Source organism: Hoplias malabaricus, chromosome Y (genome assembly GCF_029633855.1).
Source record: "Hoplias malabaricus isolate fHopMal1 chromosome Y, fHopMal1.hap1, whole genome shotgun sequence".
Taxonomy (NCBI): Eukaryota; Metazoa; Chordata; class Actinopteri; order Characiformes; family Erythrinidae; genus Hoplias; species Hoplias malabaricus.
The window spans coordinates 76285975-76303893 of NC_089820.1; the positions used below are offsets into that span (position 1 = coordinate 76285975).

At 41.6% G+C, this 17919-nt stretch overlaps 1 protein-coding gene across 1 annotated transcript; it reads left to right on the plus strand.

Moving 5' to 3' along the window:
• The first annotated feature begins 1285 nt into the window (after window positions 1–1285).
• LOC136678996 (vimentin-like) lies at window positions 1286–12829 on the plus strand. The gene is made up of 9 exons (XM_066657232.1): window positions 1286–1779; window positions 2643–2703; window positions 6543–6638; window positions 7141–7299; window positions 8266–8391; window positions 10263–10483; window positions 11118–11161; window positions 11351–11436; window positions 12505–12829. Exons 1-9 carry the CDS (start codon window positions 1286–1288, stop codon window positions 12544–12546), a joined length of 1329 nt encoding a protein of 442 aa, XP_066513329.1. The 3' UTR covers window positions 12547–12829.
• Window positions 12830–17919: the final 5090 nt, after the last annotated feature.

Sequence of the window (17919 nt, forward strand, 5' to 3'; positions counted from 1 at the left end):
ATGTAAGGTTAGAATCTGGACACATACTCATCCCTTATGGATGACCTCCCCTCCATGCATCACTGCCATTGTTTGTGTTGAACCCTTTCCTGAAATGCTTTATTGACTGTTTCAGTTTTAAAAACTGCAGGACCTGAAGTCAAACAGTACATTTGGCCGAAGCCCTTGTGAAATAGGGCGTCAACGATGAGCTGTCGGACCTCAGATGACTCGCACCGTCTCTCTGTGTGAAGGACACACTCCTTTTTTTTTATCCATTAGATTTACTACCAGTGGTTCTGGATTGGGCTCCTCAAACCTCTGGGTCTTGTATCTTTAAAAGATGACATATTATAAAGTGTTACCAACTAACAATTCAGTGCATGCGCACATTCATTTCTGGATCTAGAGTTTTCTGTGGGCTCAGTCAGTAAGCCATTCTTCTATTTGCTCAGCCTCAGAGACTCTTGTCCTGCCCTTTTGTCTGAGTCTGTCCAATCACAGCGCTGGCCCACCTTTATGTGAGAACGCAAAGAAAGTTCAAATGGAACAAAACAGACAAAATGAGTTTGGAGGAATAAGCGTACTGAGTGAAAACTGAGAAAACGTGAACGGAGAAGAAAGAGAACTGAGCAAAAATGGCTAAAAGGAATCAAAGCATCTGCTCACTGCTGTGTGCTCAGGACTGGGTGAACAGGAAGTGGCTAGTTTTCATTTAAAGGAACAGGAGCTAAGCTAGCCATTTTGAATATTGTTGTTTAGTAAAGAATGCAAGCATTTTTGCTTTAAAACTGCAGTGTTCTCAAGACATGGAATCAGACAGACAGGGTTTATGACATCACATACCTAAGGAGCCAGTCTTGTCAATGTGCAGGGTGGGTGTTTTGAGGGCAGCAGAGAGGTAGATGGAGATAAAAGAGGGTGGGTGGGGGCTAAGTGAATATTTATAGATCCGGGCATCGTGCGAGAAGTTACATTTAAAGTTCTGTTATGGAAAGAATTTATTGATGGGCAGAGATGAGTGTACAGGGGGTAAATCGATTACCATTTGGGGGTCTTTTAAATGGAGATCACAACATTTCCACAGGCTTTAATCTGTCATGTAGAGGCAGTTCTTGACTGGGGCAGTAGGAGGCTCCAGCAAGTGGGTGGGCATCAGGAGGGAGTTATAAATCCAGGCTGAATCGGAGTGGTCAGTGTGTAGCTCAGATCTAGACACCTCCACGCTTCTAAACAGAGGAAACACGCTAGTAACTGTGGATAAAGTGACCGTTAAGTTTAGTACAGGCACCGAAAGGCAGTGGCCATGCCCCGGTTCTCTTCCACGATCTCCTCTTACCGCAAGCGTTTCGGAGAGGAGCGCAGCCGCCTGTTCTCCTCGCCGCAGCGCGCGCGCACGTCCCACGCGCCGCAGTTACACGCCATCCATAGCAGCAGGGCGCGCGTGCACGTTCCCGTGCCCGTGGCCTTGTCCGGGCCCTCGCCGGACTTCAGGCTGAGCGATGCCGTGAACGCAGAGTTCCGCGCCACGCGCACCGACGAGCGCGCGCAACTGCAGACGCTCAACGAGCGCTTCGCGAGCTACATAGAAAAGGTGCGCGCGGCCGAGCAGCGGAACCGCGTGCTGAGCGCCGAGCTCGAGCACCTTAAACGCGGACAGGGGGCCTCGCGCACCGCGCACGTCTACGAGGAGGAGGTGAGTGGGCTTCGCGCGCACATGGACGAGCTGAGCGCGGAGAAGGCGCGCGCAGAAGTGACCAGGGACAACCTCATGCAGGACGTTGAGAGACTACGAGAGAAGTGAGTGGATGGGGTCAATTTGGGTTTATATGATATATTTAACGTATATTTAAAAACATTTCCAGGTAGTTGTAGTGGTTGCAATGTTGCTTGCTATGTGCATCTATGTGGTTGCTGTGGTTTCAAAGGTAGCTGTTAAGTTTTGGCTGTTGTTGCCATAATGGTTGCTATAGTAACGGTCTGGTTGCTGTGGCTTCCAAGGTGTGAGTTAAGTATCTTTGTTTACCAAGGTGTTTTTTGTAGTAACTAAGTGGGCGTTATAGTTTCTAAAGTGGTAGCTAGATTGTTGCTATTTTGCCAAGCTACTTGTTATGGTATCTATGTGGTTGATAGGGTGCTCATGTGGTTGTTCTGATTTCCATCATGGCAGCTAAATTGTTGCTCTCTATAGAAACTACATGGTTGCTGTGGTTTCCAGTGTGGTAGCTAGCTTTTGCAACATAGTCAAGGTGCTTGCCATGGTATTTGTTTGGTTGCTATGGCTTCCATATTGTAGAAAGATCGTTGCTACATTGCCAAGGTGGTTGCTATGGTATCTATATGGTAGCAGGGTTTTCCGTATACATTTACATACTTGCTTACGTGATTTCTATGGTTTTCAAAATGATAGCTAAGTTGTTGCTATGGTTGCCAATGTGGTAGCTATGGTATCTATGTGGTTGTTGTAGTTTGGGGACCTACATCTTTGGACACACTCACCCAGTCACTCACAATCACTATCGTACTTATTCATGTTTAGGAACATAGATGCCGTTCAGTGCTTCACATCAAAGCTGCATTCTTGTTTGGTTAATATTGCAGTTGCTAACATTTTAAATCTGTTATCACAAAGCTGTGACGTGGCCTTCTCTGATTGTTTACAGGCTTCAGGATGAGATTCTACAAAGAGAAGAAGCTGAGAGCAGCATGAAGGGCTTCAGACAGGTACCAGTCCAGAGGCTGTTACAGAATCAGTGTGTATTTCTTGGAAGAATGGATTTCTGAAGCTGCACATTGCTCTGTATTCTATGTCACACCCATAAAAGGATATCTGGGTAGCAGCTGTTTTTGAGAAAAATGAATGGTGCTGTTTTGTGGGTTTTTTAAATTCTGAACCATACTCAATATTCTCTACGTTAATTAAAATGTTCAGCAAAAACGCTAACCTTTCTAAACACTGAACTGACATCATAAGACAGGCAGCTTCACCAGAATACTCCACACAGACTATATCTTGGAGGTGGTGGTAGCTTGTGTGTTATAGAATAGTGTTTCAGTGCAGTTGCTAACATGAGCATGACACCAAGCATTAAATATCAACATGACTTCAAAGGTTCATGGTCCAATGTTCCTGCTCATTTTAACCCTCTGTGATCTAAAGTCCTTTAAGTGTACTTGCTCTGTATATGTTTAGTGAACTGTTCAGAAGTTCATCTCGCAGCAAACAAAGGTCATTCTGCCCTAAAGCTGAAAGTCTGAATCTGATTTTAGAAACTCTTCACTCTCATTTGAAAATGAGAGTTCACTAAACAATGCAGACCAACACACAAATCCACCAGTTACACCCGGTCAGAGACAGATGACCTATATCTCATGTATCTTAACTTCCCTTGTAGCCTGATAACTCCAGATGTGAGCCACATGATCTGGAGATAAGGTGGAGTGGAAAGGGCTGACTCTACAGATTCAGGAACCCTCAGAGGAGTAATATACTGTAATTAACTCTATTTTGACCCACAACTCATTGAAACAAGCAAAACTGTGCCTGGCATTTAACCCATTCAGGGAAGTGAACACAAACACTGTGGGATAGGTGCCTTACTTGAAGAAGCCCAGCAATGAATGTTGAGGGAGGAGACAGTGCTGTTCCTTCACCCCCAATATTTCCTGATAGTCCACATCAAACCTTCTGTCTCAAACTAGTTTCTTTAGGCATTAGGCCAGGTTCCGACAGAGATCAAGTTTAGAAACTCAGAAATCCATGAAATATAGTACAGTGCATTATGTCCTGTATCATTATTATGTTTTAATTATTTATACAGTATTTGACACCTACGATTGTGGGGAAACACTGTTTTCTCTCTGGTTTGTTTACGTTAAGAAGCTCTGAGTCTTTTAAGGTGGAACAGTGTGTTTGAGGGAAAAACAACTGTTGTTTGCATGTGGCTGACGTTTAACTTGTCTGTAAGTTTATATTCACTGTTTGAATTACTACAGAAACACATTTGTAACTGGAGTTGTTTAGTTTTGCAGCACATTTGGTAATGCACTTTTCCCATCTCTCAAGTTTGGAGTCATTTCCACCTTAACTGATCTGAAACAGTGAAAGTAAGTCAAAATCACCAACCAATGGAGGAGGAATAGAGCAATATCCTCATCTCAGTTTGTGCTTTTCAACGTTTGGAGTTCTTCATTGTCTAAAAACTCCAGACGCCTCTTCCATGGGCAGAGAGAGCCCCTTGTGGGACTTTGTAAAACATGATACACGGGTTCTGAGCACACAAACAGACTAGCAGCTAGCAAATAAAAAGAAAATTAAAGGAAAATCATGAACTTCGCTTTTTACATTTACACAAATATAAATTAATTCATCCATCCATTATCTGTAAGCACTTATCCAATTCAGGGTCGCGGTGGGTCCAGAGCCTACCTGGAATCATTGGGCGCAAGGCGGGAATACACCCTGGAGGGGGCGCCAGTCCTTTACAGGGCAACACAGACACACACACATTCACTCACACCTACGGACACTTTTGAGTCGCCAATCCACCTACCAACGTGTGTTTTTGGACTGTGGGAGGAAACCTGAGCACCCGGAGGAAACCCACGCAGACACTGAGAACACAGCACACTCCTCATAGACAGTCACCCGGAGCGGGGATCGAACCCACAACCTCCAGGCCTCTGGAGCCGTGTGACTATGACACTACCTGCTGCACCACCGTGCCGCCCCCCAAATATAAATCATGACTAAAATTTTAACCTAAATTTTAAAAAATGTTACTGTGACCATTCCATAAATGAAAAATTCAGACACCTTCTCTGGTCCAAAATCTTTCCACTGATTCTCCATATCACAGGGGCACTGTGCCCCTAACTCTCATAATGTGGAAGGGATAACTGTATTAACAAGAATCCTTGGGTAAAACCCCTAACAATACATACACTTACATCTGTAACAGCTGTATGTCGTCCTGGATGAGACAAAGTGCCAAAGCCCATAAACTAAACTTAAAAGGTCTGTAAGAACTCTTCAAGATGAACTGGGGCTCATTAGTTTTGACGCTGATGAACCCTGACTGTGGTGTTAGGGGATGATTTCAGAGATTCCGCTGTTGGCAGTGAGCTCAGCTGTTTTGGACACAGAAGCGGTGATGTGGATCGGCGGTCATCACACTTGAAAAGGCGAGCAGAATTACGCATGTGTGTAGCCATGTATTTAGCTCTTTGTCAGGACCCTCGCCAAACGTATTTCAAATTCGAATCAATCATTTATAAATACATCCCACTTTTGCTGCAGTGGCAGCTTCTACACTTCTGGGAAGGCTTTAGACTAGATATTGGGACATTGCTGTGTGTATTTGATTGCAGCCAGTCAAGAAAACTTTAGTGAGGTCAGGTATATGCTGAAAGTCAGTGTCTACAGCAGGAGCACCTCCAAATAACTGAATTCACTTATTATCAAAGGTGTCTACAAACGTTTGTACAGATGCAGCTTGACCAGTGGCATACTGTGAATATCAGCAAATATCTGTGTAAACAAACAAACACAACAACCAGGCACCTGCACCTGCACCACACACACACACACACACACACCCACACACCCGCATGTGTTGTGAGATAAAATGATAACATCTGTACAGGAACTTCTGCAGCTGTAAGTGGAATATTGAGCAATTATAGACAAACATTAAAAAGGACATGTAACACTTTTCCAAATTTTCCAACAGTGAACACAGTTTCTTAATGAAACATCTGTGACCACAAGGATCAAACCCCACAGCAGTGTTCGCCTCCTGTTTCAGAGCGGCCGGTCTCAGAACGATCAGTAGATGCTCCACAGCCCTAAATTGAGTCAGACTACAAATCTAGTGGGGTGCAGAATACTGTACAGATACAGACTTTTTTGGGCTTTCAGACAGACATCTGTGTTGAGACAGACTGCTTTGACTTAAAGCCTGATGCTATGTGTCAGAGTTAATATTGTTTTAGGGCACAGCCGAGACTAGGCAGATTTTTGGAGGCCTGAATGTGTGTTTGGACATTGTTTTGTAGGACTGGACAGAATTCTTTCACATTGCACTGCAGTTAGAGCTTGATACCATGTGTCAGACAGAGGCAGAATGTTCTCACACAGTATCTGGGTTCTGTTAAACATTTCAGGCCTAGTTGGACTGGATCATCAGGGCAGGGAACGGCAGGCTGTCTGCTGCAGGGTCACTGGACTGAATGGCTGGCTTTGTCTGTGGCATTAGAGCCGGGAAAAGCTGTTTCACCACTGATTCCCGCGTGCCCTGAAAAAGCAAACTGTTGTGGCGCTATTGGATGCCAAAGCTGAGAAAATGTGTGTGTGTGTCTACCAGGAATATATCACATTGTGGTGACTTTACACACTCACCTAGTGAGGACTTTACAACCTTGTGGGGACATCCAGCTGGTCCCCACAGTGTAAATCATTACAATTTAAGGTGAAGACGTTTTTAAATTGGGTTTAAGCTACTTATACTTTTGTGTTTATAAAGGAATTATAAAGGGAACAGTGTCTGTGATTGCTCCAACAGGACGTGGACAATGCTGCACTTGCCCGAATGGATCTGGAGCGGAAAGTGAGCTCTCTACAGGACGAGATTGCCTTCCTGAAGAAGCTCCATGAGGAGGTCGGAAGTGTTGTACTACTTCACACTTTGGTCCATTTAACATTTTCTCACCCAGCAGTGTCTGCTCTCTTATAGCTGCGTAACAAACACGCTATGAAATTGTGTCGCTCTAAAGCGTGTTCACACATCTCAGTGTGAAAAATGAATGATTCTGGCCAGAGTCCCCACATCCAGGTTGTAATATTCATTCACTGGACACTTTATTAGACATCTAGCTAGTGTACACTTAGAGACTGTACTCCATTTTATAGCCCCACCATCATAATATCTGGACCACAGTAGCTCTGTGTTTAGTAATAGACCAGTGACGAATGAGGTAGCGGGGGATTGATACATTTGCTCACAGATGGGCTACATTTCTTTATTTTACACCAATGCAGTGGACATTTAGTGGACGGTGTTATTTATAAAGTGGTCAGTGAATGGCAGTACAGGTTTCTATTGAACTAGAAGATAAATATAAAGTACCTTGTGTTCTCTCCTCTCTCTGATGATTCTTTAGGAAATTGCTGAGCTGCAGGTTCAGATCCAACAACAGTCACAGGTGGATCTGGAAGTGGTTAAGCCCGACCTGACCTCTGCCCTCAGGGATGTCCGGCTGCAGTACGAGAACCTGGCCACCAAGAACATCCAGGATTCTGAGGAGTGGTACAAGTCTAAGGTGCCGACCACAAGGCTTAGGTTTTCCATGTGCAGACCAAGTGTTTATTTTAATCTTGGTACCAATCTTGCGTTTACGATGGAAAAGTTTGCTTTCTCAGCAAATCAGCGCTTCTTTTGGCCAGCCCCCATCTCTCTCTCTCTCTCTCTCTCTCTCTCTCTCTCTCTCTCTCTCTTTCTCAAACTAGCTCCATCCTGCAGGCAGAAAACTGCTGATTTCAAACCCTGGTTAATTAACACAACAGATGACCATATGTCCGAGGCCTTGAGGCCTGATCTGAGTTGCTGCAACAGAAAGGGTCTGTGGGTTTGATGAGCAGCAGCACAGTATAAACACAAGGCACTTAAGCTGGACGCTTTAATCTCATTACTGCTCGCGACTGTCTGCTTCTCTCTTCTGACCTCTCACAGAGTTCAACAGAACTACACCCGAGGTTCTTGTCACAGACCTCTCATGACTTAAATCTCAAAAACAAGTCTTTAAAAGAGATCAAATTTGACTTAGTCTCCATATATGGACCGAAAAGTCAATGTAATTTAGCCATGCTTTTGGCCAGCAATTATTAATTGCATATAAATCTAATAACTCATTATTTAATGCTCAGTTCCTGCTGTAAAGTTATCATTATTTAGATAAACCAACTTATTCATATGGAACAAGTATCATTTTTTAAAACCTCGTTTTAAAGAGGCTTAAAATATTCTCTCAAGTTCAAGATTATAATGATTTTTTTATAATAAGTGAATGAATTTAAACTAATTATATTAAAGGAAAAGAATGTTTTTAAGCTTCAGCATATCTGTTTTTCAATCATAACATTTTAGGAGCTGTGTATTATGTTATATCTGCAATATATCTGAATATATCATATATATATATGAATATATTGTTCCTCTTATCGTCTGTATATCGAGTTCATAGATCTCAGGTTTTCATTACTTGTCCGTGCTGTGTGTGGATTTATAGTTTGCGGATTTGACTGAAGCTGCTAACAGGAATAATGAAGCTCTGCGTGCGGCCAAGCAGGAGGTCAGTGAATACCGCCGCCAGGTCCAGGCTCTGACCTGTGACGTGGACGCCCTCAAGGGGACAGTAAGTGTATTGCATGTAGCACCTTAACACAGGAATCTCGTGGAAATTAGGCATTTCACACCAATTCAGTGCTCCACAAACCAACACAACATAATCATATGTAGCAATATATATATCTGGATATTTCTCAATTTCTTTGGCACTCTTGCTGTTTCACAACACATCCCACAAGCCAAGAATTAGCATTAGCATTTTCATAAACACTAGTTGACCCAGGAAAAGTAAAAATGTTTTTTTTCTGAACACGTTAATACAGATGCTAATATGTTTTTCCTGCTTACTGACTCCTTGTTGTTGGATAAACAGACTTAGATCAAGCTTGTGTCTGGTTAGAATTGACCTATAAGCAGTCACTTAGGTCACCACACCACAGGATGCCAACTATGTATTTGTATTTTTAATGTATTTAAATACATTGGTCCCATAGTAAGTTCTAATATATATTATAAGATACTTTTTAATTTTGTGGTGTCCCAGTGGGATGTCGCTTAGTGCCCAGTTCACACAGTTAGTCAGGTGTTTTTTTGTTTTTTTTTAAATGTGGGAAGACACATGAGTAGAACACACAAAACTCTTCACAGACCTAAGTGACATAAGGAGAGGATCAAATCCAGCTGTGGAGTGTCATGGTGGTGGAGTGCCACTATGTGGGCCCCTATCTCTTGCTCTAACATATACAGGGGTTGGACAATGAAATTGAAACACCTGGTTTTAGACCACAATTATTTATTAGTATGGTGTAGGGCCACCTTTTGCGGCCAATACAGCGTCAGTTCGTCTTGGGTACGACATGTACAAGTCCTGCACAGTGCTCAGAGGGATTTTAAGCCATTCTTCTTGCAGGATAGTAGCCAGGTCACTACGTGATGCTGGTGGAGGAAAACGTTTCCTGACTCGCTCCTCCAAAACACCCCAAAGTGGCCCAATAATATTTAGAACTGGTGACTGTGCAGGCCATGGGAGATGTTCAACTTCACTTTCATGTTCATCAAACCAATCTTTCACCAGTCTTGCTGTGTGTATTGGTGCACTGTCGTCCTGATACACGGCACCACCTTCAGGACACAATGTTTGAACCATTGCATTCACATGGTCCTCCAGAATGGTTCAGTAGTCCTTGGCAGTGACGCGCCCATCTAGCACAAGTATTGGGCCAAGGGAATGCCATGATACAGCAGCCCAAACCATCACTGATCCACCCCCATGCTTCACTCTAGGCATGCAACAGTCTTGGTGGTACGCTTCTTTGGGGCTTCTCCACACTGTAACTCTCCCGGATGTGGCGAAAACAGTAAAGGTGGACTCATCAGAGAACAATACATGTTTCACATTGTCCACAGCCCAAGATTTGCGCTCCTTGCACCATTGAAACCGACGTTTGGCATTGGCATGAGTGACCAAAGGTTTGGCACAGATGCACCAGCAAGACGTGCACCAACAATTTGTCCTCTTTTGAACTCTGGTATGTCACCCATAATGTTGTGTGCATTGCAATATTTTACCCTCTGCTAATTAACCCTTCACACGCTGCTCTTACTGGTGCAATGTGCAATTAATGAAGATTGGCCACCAGCCTGGTCCAATTTAGCCATGAAACCTCCCACACTAAAATGACAGGTGTTTCAGTTTCATTGTCCAACCCCTGTAGATTAGCAGAACATGCTAATTAAAGATAAATTGGCCTTTTTGCAAATAGACACTGTAAAGAATTTCTTCTCAGTATTTTTCTTGCTCTAATTGACTTTTTTTAGGACTCATTTTTAGACGGAGAGAAAATGATATTTTTCAGTGCACAATCCTAGAATTAGGTTTGGGAATCAATACAGCCTACAATATAACTAGGTTACCTCACTCTTTCCCTCTGTTTGTAGAACGAGTCTCTGGAGCGCCAGATGAGAGAGATGGAAGAGAACTTCGGAAATGAGTCCTCAGGTTACCTGGAAACCATAAGCCATCTAGAAGAGGACATCCAAAACATGAAGGAAGAGATGGCCTGCCACCTGCGGGATTACCAGGATCTGCTCAATGTCAAAATGGCACTGGACATCGAGATTGCTACCTACAGGAAGCTCCTGGAAGGGGAAGAATGCAGGTGAGTGAAGACCTCATGTTAACACCTTAGGCCTGTCACAAAAAAATTCTTCTATTTAGCTCTAGTTTATCAATACTAATAAAAAAGCTATAACTGATGTAAACATTCATGCAATGTCTGTAACCACTTATCCAGGTCAGGGTCACAGTGGCTCTGTAGCCTGGAATCATTGGGTGCAAGGCAGGAACACACCCTGGAGGGGGCGCCAGTCCTTCACAGGATGACACACACACACACAGACACAGACCTATAGACACTTTTGAGTCACCAATCCACCTACCAATGTGTGTTTTTGGACTGTGGGAGGAAACCGGAGCACCCGGAGGAAACCCACGCAGACACAGGGAGAACACACCAAACTCCTCACAGACTCCTCAACACCCGGAGCGGGAATTGAACCCACAACCTCCAGGTCCCTGGAGCTGTGTGACTGCGACACTGCCGTGCCGCCCCTGATGTAAACACAGTTATTTTAATATGTTAATAAATTCAGAAGACAGAAGGATTGGGTAATATGGCAAAATAATATCATGATACAAATTTAAATATATCCTTTCAAAATAGGTGGTTCTATATTGGTGTAAAGGTCTATTTTGGTGGCTGTATTTTATAATCTATACTCTTGTTCTTGTAGAATTTCAACCACTGTGCCGGACTTTTCAACCCTAACTTTAAGAGGTGAGTGTACGCGTGTACGTCTGTTATGTCTTTAGATGTTAATACCTTATATGACTTGTAACTCACTCACTCACTCACTCATGTTTAGCAAATTGCTCCACAAAAGGCAATATTAAGTGCTTTGCATCAATGACACTTTGTTGTTGTTTATTACCAAAGAGAACCATTGGTGGAAAATTTTTCCCACAGAAACCATGACGGAGTCCAGGCCCATGACTGAAACTACAGTAACCAAGAAGGTGCTGATTAGGACCATAGAGACCAAAGATGGTCAGGTGGGTTTTAGCCCACTAAGTACATGTAAAACATTTCAACTAGAGCACAATATTTTAGTCAGTAAACCTCAAGCACACAGTGATCTAGCTTTAAACCAGTTATAATAATGCCCAGATATGGATTAGCACTCTGTACTGGGTGAACCCCTTACTGCCAAATGCAGTCCTTCAGGTGGACAGTCGTTCCAGTTTGAGAGTATGCTATGTGCATTTGTCTACCGCTTCTCGCCAGTGTGTGTGTGGATTGATTGTTAAATGGAATTACAGTATGTGTTGATTGTAAAATTATGGTCAATATTCCCTCCCAGCAAATGTCCAAAACTCAAGATGTGGGCTTGGTCTCACAGTGGTGCTTGACGTCACGGCTTTTGGTTAATGCCACATTTTCAGAACAAGTAATACCCACTGGTTTAAATGACCATAGGAAGAATGACCATAAACTGCTCCATCTTTAAAATGTAGGATTTCTGTATCAGCTTTCCTTATTTTGGAGTAAGACAATTTGTCATCACTCTCACATCTCTCAGGAACTGGATGTCAGATGCAGTTTGATTGGTTTAAGTGTATGAAGCTATTGCCATTTTAACTGGATTAGCTGTTTGTAGTTTGTTTTATTGTCCTTTACCTTTATTTGTTCTTATGAATTTATTACAATTTGTTCATCGATCCTGATACAACAGTCACTCGATTCAGGTCTGAAGTGATATCCTTCATTTTGTGATGCTCATACTGTAACAGTACATTTGCAAACAGCTTTTCTACAAGTTAATACTCTATAATTCACTGTAAAAGCCATGTCCATATGCTTCCTTTATTGCTAAATGCACTGCAATAATATCTGTGTTAGTGTGCAGACACATCACATACAGAGCCCAATTTGTTTAAACCAGATTTTAAACAGATTCATACAGAAATTAGATCATGATCAAAGTAACACTGAGAGTTAAGTTATTAGCTGCTAGCAGTAGATAGCTGATTTCTTTTGCCACAATATTCAAGCATTGTTAGTCTTTTGACCTTTCTATGGTTCTCATAAACCTCTTCTTGGCTTAACTTGATATTCTACAGGTGATTAATGAATCTACGCAGAACCATGAAGATATGGAGTGACCAGAAACTGGCCCCAGTGGACCTCACACCTCGGTCAGACTCGCCCAGCAAAACAACAACAACTGAATCACTTACACTCCCTATAGACCTTCAGACACAGCTGCCACCCCTCAGTGAACACGAACCATAGCTTTCCACTGCCTTTTCAGCCATAGAGAACTCTTACTTCCACTGTCTAGATGATGAAGTTACAGTAATGGACAGCAATAGCAATAGCGGCCAGCTGAGGCCTATTTCAGTGTTTATTTACTTATTTACTGTTTAGTTCAGAATAGCCCTGCTTTTTGCCACAGAATCCACAGAATATTTTCAGTAATTATTTGCACCAATAAAATTTGTGGAGGATGGAGACATTGATGTATGTTCTTTCATTGTCAGATAATGTTTGGTTTATGTGGGTTACTGAGAGATCAAGAGGAGATTTAAATGAATACTCCAGTGTATCCATCTCTCACTCCTCATTACTCACTAGCAGCTCAACACAGAATCACTCTATTTTACACACAGACAGCCAGTAGTGTCGTAGGTAATCTGAGAACGACTATGAGGGAAATGTAAGTTATTTTAGTATAATGATAGAGCTTTTTTTGTTATAATAGACTATAGACAATAGAAATTGACCGTAAATCATAAATAATGGATAAATATACAGTATATGTGAGCACATGTAGGAGCAATAAGTATATGAGTCTTGCGCAAAATAATGAGCATTATTTTATATATATATTTTTATATTTAATGAATAGGCATTACCATTACCATTTTGGATTTTAAATATATACTTTTTAGATCTGGAAAGAATATCAGTATTTTCTTAAGAATTTGATTAGATACCGTTCTTTTAATTGAAAACGTCCATAACTATGCTGTAATTATAAAGGCTGACCACTGTGTAGAGAAAATGACTCTTATTGTGATTTAACTGTTAAAAAAAATAATTCTGCCATCAGGAAATCTAAAATCACAGCAACAATTCATTTCTGACCCCTGATTAAAATAAAAGACTTGGAGATTTAAACATCAATCCTCAAACACATCCCATGTTAAAGTAGATGAGTTGTCTGACCTGGTGTGTGTTTGTTTGGAAGGGGTGGTTTCGTTGGTTCTCTTGTTTACAGCTGGGGTAACCCAGTCCTCCCCTGGTACAGCCGCTGTTCCCACTGGCATCCATGGAAGTACAACTTGTTTGCCAGAATCTTTTGAATGTCTTATGATCCCATTAATAATTTGAAGGCCTTCAGAGAATGTTGGTGTTACACAAAATAAAGTGTTTTGTTAAATTATTTTTTGATATCAAAAGATAACTTCACTCTGTGATGGAGGTCAGTTGACAGTGTTCTCTCTTAGAAATTCTTTTTCTCTCAAAAGCAAGTCCAAAGGAGTCTAGTTTTGTCATTTGTCACATATAATCCACTGATATTTTAGTAATGGGGAGGTAGTTTATTATGTTAGTCCACAATATACACCAGGGTCCCATCAGAAGTCCTTGAGGGTAATATTAGCTTGAGACTCACGTCCATTGTGTTTCAAACAGTGGCATTTGGTTTTGGGGGAAATGTCATGTGATCCCCACTAATAAAGGACAGAGTGCTTTTACAGAGATAGAAATTTAACTGGGAGATAAATTAATCACTTTCTTTGAGCTCTACGTTTAGAAATTTAAACGTATAATAATGTCTGGTTATGTTAGGTTTAGAGTTGCCACAGCCGTGTTCTTTACAGTTTAAATCGACAGACTCTTGCTTGTATTTAGACTTTACAGTTTACAATTGATTCCCGTTGTACATTTAGATGTTTTGAACTCACACTTACTCTTGACTCACAATTACGTACCTGTATAGTTTAAAAATATTGCTCGAGTTTGAGATTTATTGACTCGGTTTCGTGTTTGAGGGAAAAGTGGACAGTGTTTACTTCGCTGTTGTTTACGGAGTCGTTCGGTCGCCCCCCGCGCGCGAGGGGAGGAGCTGAGCTCGACCCGGGAAGGCGGGAAAAAGTAAGAAGAAGAAACCGCCTCACCTGTGAGCCGTAATAATAACACCGGGAGCGCGCGCCCTCCGTGTGTGTTTGTGTGTTGTGCTGTTGGCGATGGAGCCGCGCGCTGCGCCGTGAGCCCCGCGCGCATGGGCTCCGTGTCCTCGGCACTGGCGCGAGCGCGCCCTGCGCTGCTGCACGTGAAGGTTGGATCAGAGCCGGAGAGCGAGCGAAGAGAGAGACAGAGAGAGAAGGAGAAGGAGAAAGAGAGAGAGGAGCACGAGCAAGAGAGGAGGAAGAAAGAGGGGAGGGAGTACAGAGCCGGTGAGTTTTAACCAGTGTCTCCACTTATAGGTTTAGAGTCCAATTTAAGATTTAACTCTTTATGGTGCACTTAAACTACACCGTAAATTCACCAGTGTTACATCAGCACTATTAGTTATTAACACTATTAACCTGCAGATGACACTTAATAGTTTACAATAACTTTGCTCCATATTATTTGAGCAGGCACATTATAATCAGTTAATTTTACCCAATAAGAGCCTCTGTTGTTGCTGCTCTGGGCTCAGCACTCCAGAAACTGCACTATGTAACTTCTGGAGGAGGGTGGAAAACAACCAGCCTGCCCCCTTCCTCTGGATTCCAGGGCACTGTTGTAAATATGAATTACACTCTGCAATTGTTGAGGGGAGCCCAGGAGCTAAAATACTAAATTTTACCTAGTGCTCCCAGACAACATCGAGCCCCAGTGATGCTCCTGGTGATGACCCGGCTGAGGCAGGGGTCCTAAGACAGCACAATTGGCTTTGCTATCTGGCTGGGTGAATAGCTATTCAGTTCCACCACAGGGCACAGTGCAGTGTCCGCCAGAGTGGTTGTCTGTGAGCTGATATGACACATCTGGGCATTAGGTGCTCTCCTCCAGCATGTTTTGCTGTCCATTGAGAGGCAGTGGTTGACATCATGAGTCTCAGGGGAAGCCTGTGTTTGTTTTTACCCTCCCAGTGTTGATGACATTGTGCGTGATAGGGGAGCCTAGTGAATGGGGTGGAAAAAGACTATTCATGTTTATTATTTGATTATTATTGAAGTGCATTACAATGTTCTGAAGTTCTCTGTGGAGTATGTTGTTGTTTTTTTGTTTATTTTCTTTTTTTTATTTTTCTTTACATCTCTTTTTTTGACAACGAAAAGTGTCTTTTAACAGGGCGTTAAATCTGTGTGTAATGTTTATTATGTATTTATTTGGAAAGCTAGTGGTCAGCAGGTAAAGGAGAATTCCACTGAGATTTTAAAATGTCTTCTGATGCCTATTTCGAGATGTAAACAAAGTTGTGTGTGATTCTGAATGTCTGGTGTTAAACAAGTGTGTGTAAACTACATGTATTTATTTTTTTTGTTTTACACAACCCAGTGTGTGTGTGTGTGTGTGTGTGACACTAGCCCTCTAACTGAGCCAGGAGGTCTGCTTACAGGAAGGAGCTTGACTTTTGTCCTATGTATATTATTAATTACTAATAGGTTACAGTCATATGTACAATTTAAGAGCCACTACTTAAATGACATGGGTTTTAATTACTGTTTATTTAATAAAAAAAGTGGCATGCAGTAAATGTATGGCATTATTTACATTTATTTTTTTTTATTATTTTTTTTTTTTTTTTTCTTTGCATTTTAGCAAAACCAGGCACTGGCTTACAGCCATAAAAGTGTAGCCATGGAGACAGCATCCGGAGAAAATATTTGATGATCTACAATTAATATTTTCCGGTCTCTTGTGGATAAAATGCAGGAATATTCAAGAACATCGAGCCTTTGCTGTCAGTGGTCGTACATTCTGTAATATTTTATTGTAAATGGAAAACCTCATTAAAATAACCAGAAATATAGTGGAGCCTGGCTTTCAAGTGTGTGTTCTAGACTCCCCTTAGACTCCTCCTATAGCTCCACGCCTGGTACAGGCATTCTGGAAAGGGAAGAAAGAAAAAAAAAAACACTTCACAGGAGCTCACTGTGGACAGTGAGGAACAGGCCGGTGAGGAAAAGAGGCGCTGGGCTTTGAAGGCTGTGTCCACACTTCCAGAAAAAAAACGATCCACTTTGATGCGAGAATAACAGCATCTATTGATGTGAATCACAGCACAAACGATGCCCATGCAGCAGTTCTATGAATCAAAGAAAAAGGCTGTGTAGGAACAGGATTAGTTCTAACTTTCAACCAGGCCACTTTATATTCTAGTGCTCACACCTGACCGTCCACATGTGCACACAGTATAATTTATATAGGATTCATTTATTATATATGTTATACTTTAATACATTACAGTCATGTGTTCAAATCTATACAGTATGTCATTAAAGGTGATACCACCAATTATTCAACATTTCTGCACAATTCTGTTTTTAAAGGCCATGGAGTTCTGGGTTTTAACAAAACATCTGTGACCTGCTTTGGCCAAAAGACCAAAAGGATCAAACCCGACAGCAACGTTCTCCCCCTAAACATTCTCTAAACAGCAGTGTTCAGAAAGTTTGTTTCAGTGTTTTTTTAGCTGTTTTTGCTCAGTTCTCTGTTCTCATTTTTAATCAATGCTCTTATTTCTCCACGCTCTCTGTCTGTTTTGCTGCGTTTAACCTCATGTTTGTGGTCTCACATAAAAATTAGTCCAGCGCTGTGATAGGAGAGAGCCAGATAAGGAGGTGGGACAATTTTAAAATGAGAATGAGAAGTAAGAGGAAGACAAAAGACAAAAAAAAAATTGTTCTACAAAACAATGTAAACATGTGGATTTTTAGGACAGAGAAGAAAGCAAATCTTGGGGAAATGATAGGTTTCCTGGTAATAGTTTAACATATTGGATATATATAAATATATATATATATATATATATATATATATATATATATATATATATATATATATATATATATATATATATATATATATATATATATATATATATGATCCAATTCATCCTAAACACAGTCGGTGATGTTGGGATGTGGGCTCTGGGGTGGTCAGTTCACTGTTCTGAGAACACCAGCAGCTTCATTGTTTGATTTGCAGAATTTACGCTTTTGTGTCTATTTCCTTTTTTCTGAATCTGCTCCTCGAAAGCTCCACATCATTGTGAGCAAAGAGCAAAGCTTGATTCTCTCCTGTCTCTTAGTGTTTATTGAGTGGCAGACTTTTAAAGTTCTACCAGATCTTCCATGGTTGTTAAGAGTCCCATTTTCTGTCATTTGACCTGTTGCCGGCGCACACGTGTATTTACAGAATTATATGTATAGTGACAAAATATATATAACTCATTTGTATTTTGTGTGTGTGTGTGTGTGTGTGCTTTTACTGTTTACATATTTATGCATGACATGGCTGAGCTTCCTTGTTGAAAT